At 38.5% G+C, this 20,462-nt stretch overlaps 1 protein-coding gene across 4 annotated transcripts in view; it reads left to right on the top strand.

Annotated features, from left to right (window-relative positions):
- Positions 1-20,462, top strand: part of Adamtsl3 (ADAMTS-like 3) — a 314,808-nt gene that overhangs the window by 153,378 nt on the left and 140,968 nt on the right. For all 4 annotated transcript variants that reach the window (XM_013512536.1, XM_013512537.1, XM_005381454.2 and 1 more), the window contains exons 8-9: positions 949-1,023; positions 7,762-7,919. In XM_013512536.1, coding sequence (XP_013367990.1) covers positions 949-1,023; positions 7,762-7,919 — 233 coding nt within the window. The remainder of the gene's footprint in view (positions 1-948; positions 1,024-7,761; positions 7,920-20,462) is intronic.

The following is a 20,462-nucleotide window of genomic DNA, read 5'->3' as shown; positions in this document are numbered from 1 at the left end:
TATTTATTGCAGAGTGTTTCTTAGTATGGACATATAGCACTTCTTTAGTTGACCTTTCCCATGCTGATGGACCTTTAAATAGAATTAATTATTCTCTTTTACACATCTATATTTAAATCAAATAAACAAATTTGGAAAGGGCTTTCATCACAGTGTTGGAAGTGGTGATCTCTGGGCAGTAGGATTAGAAATAGTTTTTGTTTTCTTGGTTTATCTGTATTGTCTAATTTTCAATATTCAACAGGTACTTTAAGACTAATCAGTAAATGCATTGTCACCAATTTCACTTCGGAGAGGCTGTCCAAAAACTTGTTCTCTGTAAGTGAAACAAAAACACAGCATCTACTTGAAGTGATTCACATTCACATACTAGTATTCCAGTATCGATAGGGGAGTCCTTGGGCACAGTTCATATATGAGTTTCGATTATCATCTAGGCATAACGATTATCATAATATGTGCTCACGTGAGAAAGTACCCACGAGGACCCAGATTTCCAACAATTGGTTACCTCTAGGCCTGGGGATCACTGGGTTTCTCTGTGAAGGACCACAGAGTGTATGTTAGGCTTTGTAAGCCATGTGGCACGTGCTGCTATTGCTGTGTGTGGCTTTCATGGAGCAGAAGCAACTGTAAACAAATGGGTGTAGCCACGTGGGCCTGCAGATGGCACTGATGAGGCCTGGGGAGCCCGGGCAGGTGAGCTGATAGGTCAGGGCGTTTATTCACACTCTCCTTTAATGTTGTTTGGAAAGGTATTTAAATGGAAGCGTGTGAACAGTACTTATTTGCCTTACGCAGTTGGTCCTTTCCAGAGATTTCTGGCTGTAAGAAGGAAATGCAGTGTAGGTAAGAACACTCCAAAAATGCCCCAGAATCAGTTGACTTGTTCATTCTCATGAACCTTCAATGCACAGTTTTTACCGTTTGTCTTCTGTTCTTTACTAGAAGAAGAAAATGTTATTGCCGTACCTCTGGGAAGTCGAAGTGTCAGAATCACAGTGAAAGGACCTGCTCATCTCTGTGAGTAGCGTTTAATATTCAGCTTTTTTTTTTTCCTAAGCCTATTTGGAAAAAGAGAAAAAAAACACAAAGCCTTACCCTCGGTTTATGGTAGATAAATAAACATGAGTCTTAGGGATTTTTTACCTATTATTCTGAACTAGTCCGCATGACTAGGAAATTGCCGATGTACTAAATTTTTCCGCTTTCATGCCCCAGTGGAAAATATACTGGTTTGAGATCTATCTCTCATGGGAGAGGAAATCAAGTTGTATGTGAAATAAACTGTTTCTCCAAGGGAGAGAAAACAAGGATGCAGGCATTTTTTTGAAATATCAACAGTTTGTAATCATGGTGTCTCGTTGGCCAAAGTCAGATGGTGTCTCCTCCAGGTTAGTTTTTCCAGTCTCTTAGAAGGAACTGCAAAGGCCAGAGGTTTTCTCCCTTCTCCTAAGGTGTCCTTGTAGCCTCAGGCAGGATAATTTTGGTTGTATTAAGAAGAAAGCAAGTCTCTGTCTACCTGGCCTGGCCTTGAAGAAGCTTATGGAGTTTAGCCAACTCGGCTCATAGAAAGGACGAAGCACTGTGACTGCTGTAAAGCCACACTGAATCAAAGTGCTATCCATTCTCCTTTTTCCCTGGGCCATTATCTTTGATATTTAAATCATAAAAATTTGTCAAAGCCAGAAGAACCTCACATTTTAGTAGCTTGTGTGTGTGTGTACTATGAGAAAAGCTTGTAATGAAATGTTTAAAGAAAAATATTTAAGGTCACTATCAAATTGAAAAAAAAAAAGAAATTCTGTTGTACACTGTGATCCAAATTAGGGAAGGAAGAGAATATCTTTGTGACAATGAAAGTGAATAATTACTTAAAAGCCCTCTCTTGCCCTTATCTTTATGTGAATTATACCTAAAAGGGTAACTGAATTTTTTAACACAGTTTTCTTTTGGGGGTGCAGTTTGAGACAGGGTCTCACAGTGTAGTCCTGGCTGGCCTTGAACTCACTATGTAGCCCAGGGTGGCCTTGAACTCACAGCAGTCCTCCTGCCTCAGCCTCCCAAGTGCTGGGATTACAGGGTTGCGTCACCACGCCCGGCTGAACACAATTATTAAAATGTTTATAGCCATATAATGATTTCTTTACTCAAGGCTTTCTCTGTAATGAAACATTAAAACATTTTTCTATTACTGGTTTGAAAACCTATATCTTTTGATGGATTTCTTCCTCCTTGTACATGTAAACTTGATTTTTGGTGACAAAACCATTCAGATCCAAACGTTTTAATAATGTCCGTAATACTGTTGTGAAATATCATTTGGATTAAAAAATACAAAATGCTGAATATTCACAGTAGCATTACTGATACTAGCCGTCAGTGGAAACAACCCAAATGCCCATCAGCTGTTCAATGAATAAGTGAAATATTAAATATGTGGAATATTATTTGGCTATGAAAAGAGGTAAAGTACAGATATTATGCCACCACATGGCAATCCTTGAAAACATTATGCTTAAATGAAAGGAACCAGTCACAGCAAGTTACATATCCTATGATTCCATTTGCCTACAATATCCAAAACAGGCAGAACTACAGAGGTGGGAAGTAGATGGTTAATTGCCTGACTTGCTGTGGGACTTCTTTTGGTAGTGACAAAAATGTTCTACATTTAGATAATGGTAATGACTTCACTCTGTAAATTTGCTGGGTATAAGTGTTAAATTATATATTTTAAATAGTTGAATTTGGGCCTGAGACGTAGTTCAGTGTTTTGGCACTTACCTAGCATGTGAAAGGCCCTGGGTTGGACATACATGCATGCGTGCATTTGTACATGCATACATAGATATGTATATACACCTACACACGTGCATACATACATACATATGTACATATATTTTGTAGCATGTGAGTTATATATAAAAAAATGTTTTAAGCATTTTAAAATGCAGTGACTGGGTCTGATATTTTCATATTACTAAAGGCATTTCTCCAAAATTCAGCTTTAACAATTGTTTTTAAATTATAAAAACATAGTAAGCGAGGGGCTGGGGATTTAGCTCAGCGGCAAAAGCGCCTGCCTGGCAAGCGCAAGGTCGTGAGTTCGGTTCCCGGTACCGGAGAAAAACAAAAAAAAAAAACCAGAAAAAAAACAACAACAACAACAAAAAAAACCAAAACATAGTAAGCGAACAGTAAACAGACAACCAAGTAACAGTGAATGCTTTGAGGCAAAGTTCACTTAGGGAGATATGCACCAACATATTAAATACAACGTTATCCCCAAGACACTGGAACTCTTCCAAGACAGATCTGTTGCTTGGAATATTTCTCCTTCTGAACAGTCTCACAATTGGCTCTGCAAGTGTTTCTGAAACTTACCCTTCTCTAGTGATAAATAAAACTGGCTTCATCTACAAAGGATTGAATTTACATTTTTGAATATCTAAATATAGAAGAGGCTTCATTTTCTAAATTTATAGAACCATATTTTATATTTTTATTTGTAAAAATGATCTGTTTCTGAAATCAAGCTTATTTGGTGCAATAAGTTATTCTTTTAAGATCTGTATTAATTACAGCACTCCAAAGACTGCATTAGTCAGAAGTGAGAAGATCCAGTGAAGTTAATCCCAGTGTCTTTGTTGTGGAATGGAATTTAATTATAGGATGGCCAATTAACATTCTCCTCACAGCAGTTCAGATGCTGAATTTCCAGTCCTGATCCAAGCCTAGCCACATTAGGTAGGGAACACCGACCCCAAATTTTCCAGTGATGCACCCCTCCAAAAATGAAATCAGTAAGAGGGTCTCTGCAAAAGAAACTTTATTGCAGCAAAACTTCAGCATTACATATTTTTGACTAGCAATAAAATAGAGAATCCAAGATGCCAAATACCACACTGTAGCATATGAACATATACTATAAGAAATAGCTCTCCTGTAGGTAAAAGTTTGACGTGTTTGTAACTATATTCGGTGTGCTGAGCCCTTGCCACACATTTACCTAACTAACTGTGCTTTTATGGCCTTCAGAATTTAAGCAGATCCCCTGGCAATGGTTACAAAACTCTGCCTCTTTTAAAAGAAGTCCACACTGATAACTTCTTAATTGCAAGCCCTTCTGCCGGAAGTCATTAGAAACATTCACTACCTTTTTAGCCATTGTGTCTTTGTAAAAATAAGTGTGGATTAAAATATTTAAAGGCATCACTACAGCTTTGAAGATTTGAGGAGAGAAGGCCCTGATTGCTGAGTCTGTTTTGTTTCTGTTCGAGGCTTCCTCTCTCACCTCGCTCTGATCTCCTGTCCTCTGCGCTGTCTAAGCCTGAGAGCAGTCAGCGGGCAACGGGCAGCAGGAGAGAGGCCCACGGCCCGCTCCTTGGTAGTGGTGGGGTGCTTCCAGGCTTCCTGGGGTCTCACAGGCCCCAGCCACCTTGCTGCAGGAGCCAGAGGCTCAGTGCAGGTGCTGAGAAGGGAGAAGGGAGGGGTTCGCGTGTGCAGATCCCAGGAGCCGTGAGCTATGAGTCACAGCAGAGCAGCAGACAGAAAGAAATGGAAACTTCCCCGAGGCACTGAGAAGTCAGAACATCATTTGAATTATTGAGTGAAAAAAACCGGGGCCTCCATTTCTGTCATTTATTTTAAGAAGCGTGGGTCCTAAGAAGAAGCAATTTGTCTCCAGTATAAATGGCAGCTTTTGAAGAACTGCGTCAGCCTCCACCTCCCTGTGGTTTCACAGAGTGGCCTTTCAGTGCCCAGGGCCACCGTTGCAGCAGGCGCCACCTTCCTCAAGTCAGCCCACCCTCCTCTCCCAACTACTTTGGACTCAGCTCCTCGCTCGCATAGCTGAGGTCGGACCACCTGCTTTCCACCCCATGGATGGGCAGCTGTGCTGCTCTTGAGAGATCGAGAAGCCTTTTGAAATATTGGAGGGAAATGATATTTTACAGTAAACATAGAGTTCTGAAGAAGTGTGGGATGGGTAACCTGAAAATTGTCTTTGCTATTTGTGTTTTTATATTCTTGTCCCTGAAAATTATGTTTTCTATGAAGGAAGAAGACATTTTATTTATTTTATTCATGTTTGTGATATATAATATTTCTATCCACTTTGGGAAGTTGGTATATATTGACATCACATCCTGGCCTTTTTCAGTCCCTTTACCTGCTCTTCCCTATTCTCCCTCTTTTCTCTGATCCTCTTCCCCACCTTCAAAAAGTCTGCCTTTGTGTTTTTATTATCTCTCCTTTATTTCACTCTTTATTTATATTTTGGGTTTCTCATATAATAGAAGAGAAACCCTGCAATATTTAACTTTCTGTGTCTGACTTGCTTTATTTAGCATTATGATCTCAAGACCTATTCATTTTCTTGCACATGACATGATTTCATTCTTCTTTATGGCTGAATAGTACTCTATTGTGTATATGTACTACATTTTCTTTATCCATTCATCTGTTGATGGACATATAGCCTGTTTGCAAAGCTTAGCTATTGTGAATTGCACTGCTTTAACATGGGTATGCATGAATCACTGTAGTATGATGTCTTTAATTCTTTGAGGAATATACCTAACTGGGTCAAATGGAATGTATGCTTTTAGTTTTTTTAAGAAATCTCCATACAAAATGCCATAATTGTTTTAGTATTTTATATTTTCACTAACACTATAGAAGGTTCCTTTCCCCCCATATCTTCCCTACCATTTGTTATTTTTTGTGTTCTTGATGAAAGCCATTCTGACTAGGGTGAGATGGAATGTCAGAGTTATTCTGAGTTATTCTGCATTTCTCTAATGGCCAAAGATGCTGAACATTTTTTTCATATTCTTACTGGCCATTTGTTCTTCTTCAAAATCTTACACACTGCTGAAATAGTGGAATGGGCTTGCCATTTAAAACAAACAAACCGAGCTAACAGAAATGCTGGCATTTGGTTAGAAGATGGCTGTCATAGCAACAGGTCTTCCTTCCTCCTGGGTCATCTTCCCAGATTCCTACACCCCCTTTCCCCAGCCCTGCATCCCAGGGAAACTTGCAAAGCTGTGCTCCAAAAGGTAAGAGCAGTGGTTAAGCAATTACACCCCCACCCCCAGCCTCGGAATCCATCGCACACCCCTTGAACTTAAGTCGTTTTGGGCTGCATCTCAGTCTAGAATCTTGGTGTTTCACGCGCTTCCATGAGGATGGTTTATGTCCGGTTTCATTCTGTTTTGATATTGCCCTAGTGCTCATTATTTTTCTCTTTTTCTTTATAGACCAAATTCCTCCAGTGTGGGACTTGCTTGATATCTCTAGCTCCCAATCTTGCCTCTCACTGACAACACACTTTATAACACTAGGTTTTATATCTTCATTGGAACTAGGAAATGAATTTAATCTTGCACTTTCCAAAAATCTGCGGTTGTGGAGAGCAGGGCCAAAGTGGTTGGGGCTTTGTGTGCCTGAGAGTAGCCAGCATTATTCTTTGACCACTAATGACTCCTCCAGATCAAGGAGCTCGTAGCCAACCGTTAAATGTTCCCAGCAAAGTTCCCAGCCTGCCTGTCAGGGATAATCAAGGATGTCTCCTGGTGCCTGGGATGCAGTCTGTCCGGCGCACTTGGATTCCCGCACCTGCGCCTTGGCAGAGAGAAAACCCAGTGAATGAAAAGAGCCAGCGCCGAGCAGGCCGTGGGTCGGAGCTCCCTGTGCTGGCCCATCTTGTGTTTTGTTAGCTCTCCACGTTTAAGTTTGAAGTCGAATAGAGTTTTGATTCTGTTGTGTTCTTTGTCAAGGCTGCTGCGACACCACGGAATGGAGTGTAGGTTTCACGGCAGAGCTGGACACAGGAATCATCCGCTCTCACTCCTCATTTTAGATCGGGGACAGTGACAGCCATGGCAGCCAGTTAGAGGAAAGCTGGGGCCAGAAACACAGGTGCCCCAGCACCCAGCTGTGAATGTCCCCATTGCTTCTTTCAGCTTGGGGCCAGTTCTACGAAGTATGGTGACTTACCAAAGTAAGACAGAGTCAAGAAAGGGGGAAAGAAAGAAAGAGCTGAAGTAAAATAGAAGTATCATCTTGTTCAAACTGTGGAGAAACGTTTTTCTGAAGGACATCCTAAAAGCGCTTTGAAAGCAAATTAGAGTAAGAGCGGCGTACACAAAGGAGATCTTTGTGGCCGTGGGATGGTTCTGTATGTGCATTGTGGTGCTGTGTGAAAAATGACATCAAACCACATGCACACCCTGTGCCACCCGTCTGCTGGTTTCACCGCTCTGCTCTAGACTGGGAAGGGTTACCCGGGACTCTCCATGTTATTTTTGCAATTGCCTGTGAATATATTCTTATTTCAAAATAAAAAGATTTTTAAAAGAAATTTCAAATTCATTGTGATTTTTTCTAAATAAAGGACTCAGTGTAAGATCTTCTGAACAGGTAGTGAGTAAACCTGGCTTTGTTCATTGTGTGTGTTTTAGCTACATCATGGAAAAAAATACAAAGACACGTTTCCTCTTTCTCCTTACACTAGAAATGGCTCCAAAGCAGTGAGTAGACTTACTGTACCTCCCACCCTTGTTAGCAATTTTTTATAGGCAACTTAAAATAGTTACATATTTATTCCACCTACATGAATGAATGTGAAGTGAGTGGATATTTTGATACTGTGTACATTGTACGTACTGATATTGTGCTTCATAAAATGTCATTTCTTCCATGAGAACACTTTTAAGATAGCTTTCTTATTTAAATTTTACTTTTACACTTTAGTTATTGAATCAAAAACCCTTCAAGGAAGCAAAGGAGAGCACAGCTTTAACACCCCGGGAGTCTTTGTTGTGGAAAACACAACAGTTGAATTTCAGAAGGGCTCGGAGAGGCAGACCTTTAAGATCGCGGGACCGCTGATGGCCGACTTCATCTTCAAGGTAGGACGATCATCTACAGAAACCTCCTCCGTAGGAGCCTGGAGCATCTTGATTATCAAAATGGTTCGTTGAGCAGGAGGTCATCAGTGGTTGTTTTAATATGGCACGTTTCATTGATATTTTCATCTCGCCAGTCCCTTCCTACAAATCGTTTATCTCACTCAAGTGTCTGCTCCTTAACCCTGCTTGTTAAGAAAGGGACTTCACTTTTATAGGGGAAAGATTGATTTTTGCATTCATAACGTCTAGTTGCCATGCGCAATTTTAAATCTCTGGAGTCTAGTGAAAATGAGCAATGGTTAAACCAGTATCCTCGCAAATCAGAGCAGAGGACAGAGGCTCTTTGCTTGCTCTCCTGACTGGGGTCTTGGCTTCCGTCCTTAACCCTTTGAGCACACAGTCCTGCAGCAGCTGATTGAAGAGTAGGGATTCGGCCCCCAGGCTGTGTCACATCAGGAGCGCCATTAGAAGCAACTTTTAGACTTCCTCCCTAGAACCATGAGGAGCCTGTAGCCCCACTCTGATAAACGGAAAGGGCAGGAAGTATAGCAGGCAGTCTTTTTCTAAAATGACTCAGTTTAAAATTCTTCTGATAAATTTGAAAATGCCTAAGAAAAGAAAATAATAATTCAGTGGGTGGTTTGCCCTCTTTCTTTTTAGAATACTCATTCCAAAAATGTAAATGGAAAGAAAAACATCACCCTAATTGCCACTGATATCTTCAAGTATGGGAAAACAAAAACCAAAACATTTAAAACAAAAAACTCTGTGTTCTGCACAGTAATTTGTCAAAGAATGTTTCACTGAGACATTGCTGTGTCAGCCAGGAAATACATGCGGAGGTAAATGAGAGTTACTAAGTGATCCAAATTCCCGAGAGCCAAATTCTGCCTGCAGTGTGGCTGGTCAAATGTTTTATTTTTGAAATAGTCAACATTGAAAAAGCAAGACAGTTGTAGTAAAATATCAGGGATTTTTTTTTCCTGCTTTTTAAAAACAGGAAGATCTGACAGTGAACTTACGTTTTACAATAGCTGCTGTGGGCTGCAGCTAGATGGCCATTGTCCTCTATTCTGGGCACATTCTCTAGTTCATCATAGTCTGCAACCCCTGCTGGCATCGCTAGCGTGAAAGATACAGGTTCATCCTGCTTCCAGTGCTCACTTACCTTCTCAGCCTAGCCCATGGAGACATCTCAGCTTGTGACTTCTGTGTCAGATCCTTGAATCATTGACTCCATAGCCTTCTCTTACCATCACATTGTGAAAGATTTAGAAAGGAACTATAATTAGTATCTGTCTTACCCTCTCTCTGGTCCATTGTCATGGCATGAATTCTGGGCTTGTCTTACTTCCTCTGGGCTTTTCTGCTTAGTTCTCAAGCAGTAAACACACAGAGAGATCTTTTTCTCTTTCATTGACTATGGAGGGAATTTGTGTTCTTCTTAAGCCAATGTGGAGGTTTCTTCTTGAGAAGACATTAGAATGATGATATCTTGGAGAAAACCCTCAAAGACTAGTATTCAAGATACTGATTACCCTGTCCACATGGCTAGATCTTAAAGATACATTTTTTATTACTACTAAGTAGGAGAATGTACATACACAGGGATTTATGTTTCTATGATTGTGTGTATGTACATGCTTTTTAATATTTGGAAGGCTGCATCCCAAGACGAAGACAATAGTGGCTGTTAGAGAAGGGACAGATGCTCTGAGGGAGTATCTTAATTTCACTTATGACATCTAATTCTGAAGAGTAATTTTTAAAAGGAATGCTTTTATGTATCACTTGTGTAATTAAAATATTCAACACCTTCTTACCCACATTACACAGTGACGTCTTCACGGAGTTCATTGTAACAGCATGCCTGCCGGCGTCTGCATTGATACCCGTCCTCTGTTCTCCCATCTCTGAATTCTGGCTTTCAGACTGAACAAACAGTTCTGGACTTCAATTTCTGGAAAGTTGAGCTTTCTATACTGAAAAGGTTGTTTTAAAAATGTATTTGTAAAGCAGGGTGTTCCACACAACTGACTCATTTATAAATAGCTACGATCTTCAAGGATGTGGTATGCTCAGTGGAGGAGAATTTGCCAAATCAGAGCCCTTTAGGATGAAGTGGGATGACTCTGATGTTTTTCTGGCTTAGGAGCTTGTCCAAATAATGTGAGTTTCTAGGAAATACCCTCTCCCATCCATTTTGTGTGTGTGTGTTTTGGTTTTCTGTTTGTTTTTTGTTTCTGTTTTGTGGAGGGTTCAGAACGTTGTCCCAGTGCCCAGCCTGTGTTGTTGCTAAGATAGGAGCTCTTTGCTTCCACTCATCCCTTCCTGGCCCATTGAGTGACGGGCTCCCAGTGGGAGCGCGACAGTGAGTGTGGTCGCCAGTGACAGACTACTCTGTGTACTTGTCTTTCCATGAACCCCCACTGAGAGAGGATGAAGCACTGAAGATGAATTCTGCTTCCTCGGTGCTGACTTAGCAGTCGTTCACGCACTGGGCCATGTGGAGTCCCATTCCTCCATACGGCTCACGCAGCAGGCCTTGCTTCACTCCTCCTAATAAGTGCATTTGGAAATACTACAGTCTTACCTATAAAGTGTACAGATATCAGTGGTATGCTAGATTACGTTCTAGTTATTATTGCTCAGATTCAGAAATCTAGCAAATTGTACTGCACTGACAAAATTTTTTTTCTTGTTCTGTTCTTCAAGAAGCTGTACGTTCATGGTTGGCTCATTCTTGAAAATTGTACCATTTCCTCTTTCCAGTGCATTTCCCACAGTGTACTCTTGTTTTGCCGAATAACCTGTTTCTCGTGGATGACTCTCGTCACAACACTGTCGTGCTGGGATATTTCACTTTAGAGCCACAGGTTTTTCTTGTTGTGGATTTTGCCCCTTCACTACGTGCATGTGGCCACCATTGAACCTCCAGGAGCAATAGAGTCCTGACCCCGTCGTGTTCCCTGCTTAGCTAGACGCTTCCTTCAGAGACAGTTCACTGAACATGCATACCTGTGAGTAGATGCTAATGAATACCAATTCTAAGTATCCTCCCCTTAGAATGAAATAAAATTAACTGGCTTTGATGAAGACATCTCTTTTTGTGGTTAATTTTAATCCACGCCTAGCAGCTTTCCCTTCTTTTGAAACATTTGTCTGCCTTCAGTGGTGATGAGGAGGGGGGTTGTCTTCTTTGTGATCTGAGAAATCCCTTTTCCTGCCAGCCATCTTCTCAGAAAACTCATTTTTCCTCCATTCAGATATTTTGTTTGTGGGGGAAAATGTTTTTTGACCGCTTTTCCACTGGCTTGCAGCAGTGCAAGCTGTCTCCATCTCCCTCCAGCCTTAGCTGGGTGTCTGCCACAGAGCCCCGCATTTCTGGACATCTGGGAGCACTGGTAACTTATCCAAGGACAAAGGATATGAAAAACCTTCTTGTCCTTTCTCTCCAAGGACACGTTACCACCTTGCAGTATGCTACCGCTAGTGGCTAAGTTCACACATTGTCAAGGATTTCCAAACACAGCAAGACAGATACAGAGTTAATCCCTGCATTACTTTTCTAAGGCTACCCCAAGCAAGGATGCCTAAACCACAGAATTTATAGTCACACAGTCCTGGAGTTGAAATATCCAGAATCAAAGTGTTGGCAAGATTGGTGCCTTCTGAGCTCTGTGAGGGAGATGCGTCATGCCGGCCTCCTCAGGGTGTGCAGCTCAGGCTTTCTCCCTCCATCTCCTTGCTGTCTTTGCTCTGCACGATGGTCCCAGTGTGCACACTCCCCCTTTTCATACGGACACAGTTGTATGGATGACGGTCCACCCAGTGACCTCATTTTAACTCGATTGCATCTGTTAATACCCTTTCCAAGTCAGATCATACTCTGAGGCACTATGGGCTAGGTCGTTAATTTTTTTCCCTGAGGACATAGTGCAACGCATGACAGTGCTAACAGGAAAGAAAATCTAGCTACTTCCCATGACTGCATCCCCTCCTAACTGCTTGCCACTAATCACAAAGGTGAAGACTTGTGGAATATCCTGTATGATCCTGTAACGGTGGTTTGCTGAGGGAAATTTCTTGGTTAAAGGAGTTGAAATACTGCTCTAGTAGTTACCAGAATTCAGAACTAAGTTTTACACGCACACACACAGAATCATTTTATATTAAATTCTATTTCATAAATTTTAGAAATTATTTTATTTTGAAGTGACCAAGTTATGCAATTGCATTGGAATTAGTCATTTTCCTCATTGAACAAGAAATACAGTTTTGTGAATGTTAACATATATTTCTCTTTCACTGCTCTGTGTATACCTGATCATCTCCTTTGTCTGTGGAGCTTCCTGCCTTGGGGCCTTGACAGAGGTTTCCCAGAAAGCCAAAAACAGGAAAGGAGTTTTGACTCCATTTTATATTTAGAGCCATTTAGTATGACGACGGCTTTGATAGGCAGCTTTATTCCATGGCCCTTCTATACCTACTTTTGTCAGGGCTTTTATAGTGAATTTTATTAAAGGCTTTTTCCACATCTGTTGAGATATCGTGTGATTTTTATCCTTGATTCTATTTATGTGGTATATTACATGTATTGATTTACATACATGTATTGATTTACATACATTGAGCCAACCTTGCAACTCTGGATTAAAACCAGTTCGATCATCGTGTTTGATCTTTCATAATGAGCTGTTGGATTCTGTTTGCAAGAATTTCATTGAGGATTTTTGCATGTGTGGTTATCAAGGACATTGGTTTGTTGTTTTGTTATTGTGTCATTATCTGATTTTGGTATCAGGGTGATACTGGTTGCACAGAATGAATTTGGAAGCATTCCTACCCTTTCTATTTCATGGAAACATTTGACGAGCACTGGTGTTATTTCTTTTCTGTAGGGGATTAATCTTCAACATTATGTTCAGTGCTATTTGTATCCTGGTTAAAAATCTTTGCCTTGTCCAGATTCTTGAAGCTAGTCTCTATCTGCTTCTGGAAGCCTTAATATTCTACCTTGGACATTATATATTGTGAAGTAGAATCATAATTTTTCTTACATGACCATCTCATTGACACAGAGCTATTAGGTGAAGGTTAGCTCTTTATTTTTGTCTTAAATTTAATCATAATAATGTGTAGGCATATTTATGGACTCTACCTATTTCATGGATTGATTTATCATTTATTTATACCAATATCATTGTGATATATCTACTATAGGATTAAAATAAGCCTTAGTGTCTGGTAGTGTAAATTATTCAACTAAAGGTTGTTGTTGCTATTCTTGGCTCTGCATTCCAAATAAATATTGAAATTAGCTTATCAGTTTTTATAAGATTCTTCTAGATTTTGATTGGAATTGCATTAAATCTGTAGGTCAATTTGGAGAAAATTGACACCTTTCCATCACCAACACTGCCAGTCCATAAATATGGTATGTATACACACACTTGTTTGGTTATTTTAAAATTTTGGGTTTTTTTTTTGCAACAGGTCTTTCTATGTAGTTCAGGCTGGGCTTAAACTCACTAGGTAGCCTAGGCTAGCCTTGAATTCATAGTAATCCTCTTGCCCTAGCCTCCTGAGTACTGAGATTACAGGATTACAGGCTTGTTTATTTAAAATTTATCTCAATTTTTGTAATTTCCTATGTATATGTCACACTATCTTTTATTAAAATTTTCCCAGGTGTCATTTCTTTGATGTTATTGTACATAGTACCCACATTACAGTATCTATGTATTTGCTGCTAGAATGTAAACATCTTATTGAATTCTGTATATTGGCATTGCATTCTTATTATTTTCACTAATAGTTTGTGGTTTCTTGTGAATTGTATATGCACACAGTTGTAACATCTGAAAATAATGACAGTTTTGTTTCTTCCGTTGCTTCAATCTGTGTTTTGCTACTTTTTGGTGCTGGTTGCACTGTTCAGGAGATTTGATGTGGCATTGGGAGGAAGTGGTAGCAGAAATTGTCCTTGCTATGCCTCTTATGCCAAAGGAAAGTGCTGTAAAATTTACATTATGTGTGAATTTATGTTATAGAATTTTTTGCAAATATTTTACCTAATTAATGAAATTTGCTTTATTGCAACAAACAAGTGCAGAATTTTATCAAGTGCTTCCCTGTAGTTTTGAGGTGATCAAATCTTTCTTTTAACATCATTCTTATAATAAATTATGTTGATTTTTCAGATATAGATCCCACCATCCTTCCTGTTATAACCCCTACTCAGTCATTATCTCTTTCTGTTAGGATTGATTGGTACCTTTTCAGGTTTTGATATTAATTTCATACTGGTTTTGTAAAACAGGTAGAAAATTGTCCCTTTTTTTTTTTTACTTTTTGCAATAGTTTGTATAAGAATGGTATTCTTCAAGTGGTTAGAAATGTTTAGAAATATACATTCAAAATCCTTTAAAGATAGGCCTTTTCACGTTGTTTATTTCTTCATGTCAGTTTTGTTTCAAGGGATTTGTCTACTTCAACCACCTTTCAAAATATTATTGACCTAGAGATTTTCATTGCACCCCTTGCTATGTGTCCACCATCTGTGGGATCCATAGTGAGTCCTTTTCTTTTTTCCTGATATTTCCTATTTGTCCCTACTCCCTTTTTTCTTCAATCAGTACTGTTGGAGAGTTATCAGTTTCACTAGACTTTTCACAAAAACTACTTTTGAGATTATAACTCTCATGTAGCTTTCTACCTGTATCGTCACTGTCTATTCTTATCTGTGTTATTTCTATACTATCAGGTTAATATTATCCCTTAGTTATGCAGACTGATCAGGCCCACAATCTCCCAAATGAGTGGATGGTGAAGGCTTAAATACAAGAGAAAAGTGAAATGATTTCAGGGCTCCAGGAGGATCAAAAACCCTCTCATAGAATTTGAGAATTTCTGGGGTTTAAGACAAAGATCTTCTCTGATTTTATTTAGTTATCAAAACAAGGCAGGAAATACTGAAGAAAGGGGGCACTCTGCCTTGAATGGCAGGGCTGTCCAAGGACCTTGGAAGTCCAGTCAAGGGCTTCTACAAGTAAGACATCATGTTAATTTAGGAGAACTTGTTATCTCCAGGAAGGTCTCCATCCAGGAGTGAGATGCCTGCAGATATAGTCTCTATCTAGTTGATAGAGACTGAAGCCAGAGGTCCTTGCTGTGACCTTGTCTTGTCCTTTGAGGCTTTATGGATTCACCCACCATTACAGGCCTCAGTAGGGACCAGTGACTCACTATGGATCCCACAGACGGTGGACAGATAGCAAGGGGTACAATGAAAAACTCTAGGTCAATAATATTTTAAGAATTAGTTGAAATAGACAAATCCCTTGAAGCAAAACTGACATGAAGAAATAAACAATGTGAAAAGACCTATCTTTAAAAGATATTAAATGTATAATTCTAAACATTTTCAAGTGAACATTTCCATCCATTTGAAGAATACATGGAAAGCCAGCTGGTTAATTTAAGTCCTGCTCAGAGCTGCTTCGTAGCGGTCTTTATCACTATCCTTCTACTTTCTCTGGATACATTAAGTTGTACTTTTCTTAGCTCTTGAGATATATATTTAGATCATTCATTGTCATCTTTCTTTCTTATAACCTATGCATTTAAGTCTATAAATTTCCTCTCAAAGTGGAGAATGCTTAAATTTTCATATGAAATATTTTCATCTACCATTCAGTTACCTTCTAATTTTCTTTGTGATATATCCTTTGATTATGAGTTATCCAGAAGGTAACAACCAAACTTATGGGGGTTCCCCATAACCTTTTATTATTTATTTGTATAGCTTAATTCTACTATAGAACATATTCCATTTTATTTCTATCTTCTAAGATTTGTTAAAACTTTACTTTGGCCCAGAACATAGGAAATTTGAGAGAAATACTATATGCATTCCTCTTTTAGATAAAATGTTCTACATATGTCAGTTAGATCCTGATTATTAATTGTGTTATTCAAAATTATAGCTTTACTGGTTTTCCTTTGCTTATTCTATTAGTTATGATGACAGATGTAATAAAAACACCAGTATGACTGCCCATTTGTTAAATTTTCTTTTAATGCTTGCAACTTTGGCATTTTATATCCTGAGACTAGAATTTTAGATACATTCACATTTATAATCACTACATATTTCTAGCGAATTGATCTTTTTATCATTATGGAACTGTTTTCTTTCAGCATTTTGAAGATACTTCTCCATTGTCTTCTGACTTTCCTTTTTCTGTTGAGAAGTCAATCTAATTTTTATTCCATAGAAGTTAATGTGTCTTTTTTCTTTGTCTGCATTTAAGTGCTTTCTCTTTCTTTGGGTTTTTAGCAAGTCAAGTGTGGCGTAATTAGTGGCTTCTTCAGTTTGAGGTCCATGTCCCTTGTAAAGCCATGGTTCAGTATCCACCATTAGGAAGGTTCTTATCTACTCTTTCTTCAAATAAGCTTCTATTCCAAGCTCTTTTCTTCCCTCTATGTGTAGAACTGCCATTATTCCTCTTTATCCACTGTGTCTAACTTTTTGCTTTCTTTTTATCTGTCCGTTTGCTGACTCATTGCTCAGGTGAGCCTAATCCAAGGATCATCAGATTATGGCCAGCAAGCCATCCACCTGTTTTTGTTAACTAACTTTTTTTACAACACAGACACTCTCATTTGATTACATTTTTTCTATGGCTACTTTTGCATTATACCAGAAGAATTGACAGTTTGTAAGGAAGACCATATAGCCTGAAAACCTGTAACTTTTACTGTCTGACTGTGTAAGAAAATAGTCTAATATACTATTAAATCTATCCTTTGAAATGTTTGTTTAAATTATACTTTTATTTCTGTTTACAGTGAAATTATACACATTATCATTTAATTTATTGAACATTTTAATCATACTATCTCAGTCCAGGTTCTTTCAAAACAGAGTCGAAGGCAAAACTATGAGCTGCCCATGATTTCTTTATGACTGTGAAAATAGAACAAGGTGTTGTGGGAACCCAGACAGGGAGCCAGCCTGCGTGGCAGAAGGTAGTAGTGCTGTATTTAAGTTTTTATGTTTTTTTGTCAAGAAATTAATGCTAATATCCGGATTTCTTATAATTATGTTCATTAAATGCTTTCCTCCCATCTTTTTGTGTTGTTAAAATTTTTGTAGTCCTAGTTAATTTAAAGTCTTCTGCCTATTGTAGATGAAAATTATAGATATAATTTGTGCCTGGGTTGTTTTTTCTCCTGGAAGACAGCTAGGCTATGAGCCAGTCACCTTAATCCAAGAAGGAACTAAAATAATTTGAATGTGGACTATATTTCTTTTGAAAGCAGGTCTATTTCCAGTTTGCTTTTATTTTTAGGATGGAGCCTTCTGAGGCCCTGGCTGGAAGCCTGGGTGTGTGCTAATCCCTTTTGCTGAGGCAGACCTGGAGCACCAGCGTTGGCTGCCCCAGCTCCCAGAGTCTGATGACAGGTCTGCACACCTGCTCAGCCCCTTGTCACCAAGTGCAGGCTGGAAAATGCTACAAACTGAAAGATCAGGCCAAACACGATGCTCAGGATTCTGGACTCGCTCTGTGTCTGGGGTCTTGTGTCTCCTCCCTAGCGTGGCAGTCCTCTGATGCCTTAAAATAGTTTTAAAATTATTTTATGAAATATTTTTGCTTATTTTCTCTGGAAGGATTAATCAGACACAGACCGTAATGCCATAGCCACATGCAAAACACCTCAGCTGTGTTTTCTGTCTCTGTAACCCCTGTGCTGACCCTACCCCATCACTGTGGCTCTGCCCTGCAGCCCGCATATGTATCTTGTCCTTGTGTCCGGATTTTGTTTTCTTTTTTTTGTGTGTGGTACTGGGAATTGAACCCAGGGCTTTTTTCATTAAACTGTATCTTTAGCCTTTTACAAATTTTTAAATTTTGAGATAGAGTCTTGCTTAATAACTAAATTGCCTGGGATGGGCTTGCATGTGCAGTCCTACTGCCTCAATCTCCCAGAGTGCAGGTGTTACAGGCATGCACCACTACATCTGGGTATGTACCTGGAAATATATTGATTTTATTATTATGTAAAACTATTAGTTTTCCATCAACTTTTGTTTAAATTCACTCATAAGATTTCTGATTTATTTCACATTAGCAGCTCTTGCATCTCACAGTTTTCTTCTGTAACTATATCAGTTCTTTTTCTTTCAGTACTTCGTATAATAGTTTTTCCAGGTCTTTTCCAGTGAGTGTCTGAGAGGTGAAGTTTTACAGTCACTGTATGTCTGAACTTGTCTTTAGTTCGTTGATTAATGATTGATCATTTGATGATGGATAATTGACTGGTTAATAATTTGATTATAGAATTCAAGGTCTAAAATTCTTTTACCTCTTTTCTTTGAAGATGTGATTTTGCTTTCTTGTATCCAGTTTGGCTTATAAGAAACCTAATGTTAATCTGATTTTCACCCCTTTGCAGGTAATCATTTTTGTTTTCTTTGTAACTTCTCAGATTTAAAAAATTCTTATTGTTATATTTTCTAAATGTCTACTCATACCCAGTGTGCATTCTTAGAGGATTCCTACTTTTCTTAATGTCTAGGACATTCTTACTAATTCCATAGTAGAATATTGTTTTCTCATTATTCTGTTATCTCCATCTTTTGTGGAAAATAGTGTAGCAGAGTCATGGATAGTTTTTTGGTATTTATAACCAATTACATTTCTCAGAAGCTTTTTAAAAAACACTGATCTTTATTTTTACAAATACACATTTATAGTACATGATGATCACATTTTTCATGGAGACTTGGTGCGTGAACACAGCATTTCACAATCCCCCATCTATTTTATTAATCTCTCTTTCCTTCACTCCCTCTCCTCCCACCTCTCTTGCTCAGCCCTTTGATTCCTTTCTCATATGCCAACAATCCATCTCACTGTTTCCTATGTGTATTCTTTATTTTGCACTCTGTTCATGTATTGGGGTTCTCATATAAGAGAAACATGCATTATGTAAACTTGTGTGTCTGATTTACTTCACTTAACGCTATGGTCTCAAGGGGCATTAATTTCCCTATAAAGTTTATCTTTTTATGGCAGAGTAGTACTCCATGGTATGTAAATGCATTTTCTTTATCCATTCATCTGTTGATGGACATTTATGCTGCTTCCAAGATTTAGATATTATGAATTGTGCTGCTTATGGGTATGCATACATCCCTGTGGTATGATGTCTTTAACTCTTTTGGGAAGATACCTAGGATAGCTGGGTCAAATGGAATTTCTATTTTTAGTTTTTTCAGGAATCTCCATATTGATTTCCATATTGGTTGTACCAGTTTACATTCCCCAAAACAATGAAGAAGTGTTCCTTTTTTCTCTACAGCTTCTCCAGAATTTGTTAATATTTGATTTCTTGAATATAGCTATTCATTTTGGAGTGAGATAGAATCTCAGTGTTGTTTTAATTTGCATTTTATAAATGGCCAGTGATGTTGAACATTTTTTCATGTATTTACTGGCTATTTGTACTTCATCTGAGAAGTGTCTATTTTAGATGCCCATTTTTGGATTCAGTTTCTAAATCTCAGGGGTCTTATTTTTTTGAGTTCTTTATATATTCTAGATATTAGTCCTTTGTCTGTTGAGTAGTTGGCAAAATTTTTTCCCCATTCTATGAGTTTTCTTTTTGCTCTGTGGTATCTTTTGCTGTGCAGAAGCTTTTTAACTTGATATAATACAATTTCTTGATTTTTGTTACTACTTCTTGTGCTACTGGAGTTCTGTTCAGAAAGTCCTTACCTATACTCTGTCTTCAAGAGTTTTACCTATATGATCTTTCAGCACATTGTTTCTGTTTTAATCTTTAGATCTATGATCCATTTTGATTTTTGTTTTCTATATTGTGAGAGATATGGGTCTAGATTCAGCCTTGAGCAAATGGAAAGCCAGTTTTCCCAACAGTTTTCCCAACATTATTTGTGTAAAAGGCTGTGTTTCCTCCTGTATGTGTATGTGTTTGGTCCTTTTGTTGAAGATGAAAGTGCTTGAACTTGTTTCTGCATCTTTTATTCTGTTCCATTGATCTTCATGTCTATTTTTATGCCCATATGATGCTGTTTTTATCATAGTAGCTTTGTAATATAACTTCAGGTCTGGGATTTTGATGACCTTCACTTTGCTCTTTTTATTCAGGATTGCTTTTGCTATCCTTGGTCTCTTTTGGTTTCATATGAATTTTAGGATTTTTTTCTTCAGTTCTGTGAAGAATGCTGTTGGAATTGCATGAAATCCCTATGAAAGTTTTATAAGTACATAGGATTGTTTCCAAAATAGACTAGGAACTACCCAATAAGGCACTCTTAAGTAAATGCCAAAAAATTCTAATCATCTCATGTGTATTATCAGTTTGTAGTATAAAGAAACTAAAAATCAGTAGCAAAAAAAAATCACAAAAATTCTGCAAGCACATGGCAATTGAGTAATACCCTCTTGAGTAATCAATGGGTCTCAGAAAAAATTACAGTTCCTAGAATCAAATGATAATAGCAAAACAACA

Source organism: Chinchilla lanigera, unplaced genomic scaffold, assembly GCF_000276665.1.
Source record: "Chinchilla lanigera isolate Chin_1 unplaced genomic scaffold, ChiLan1.0 scaffold00015, whole genome shotgun sequence".
NCBI classification, from domain to species: domain Eukaryota; kingdom Metazoa; phylum Chordata; class Mammalia; order Rodentia; family Chinchillidae; genus Chinchilla; species Chinchilla lanigera.
The sequence above is the reverse complement of the archived record's forward strand: the minus strand, read 5'-3'. Positions and strand labels throughout refer to the sequence as shown.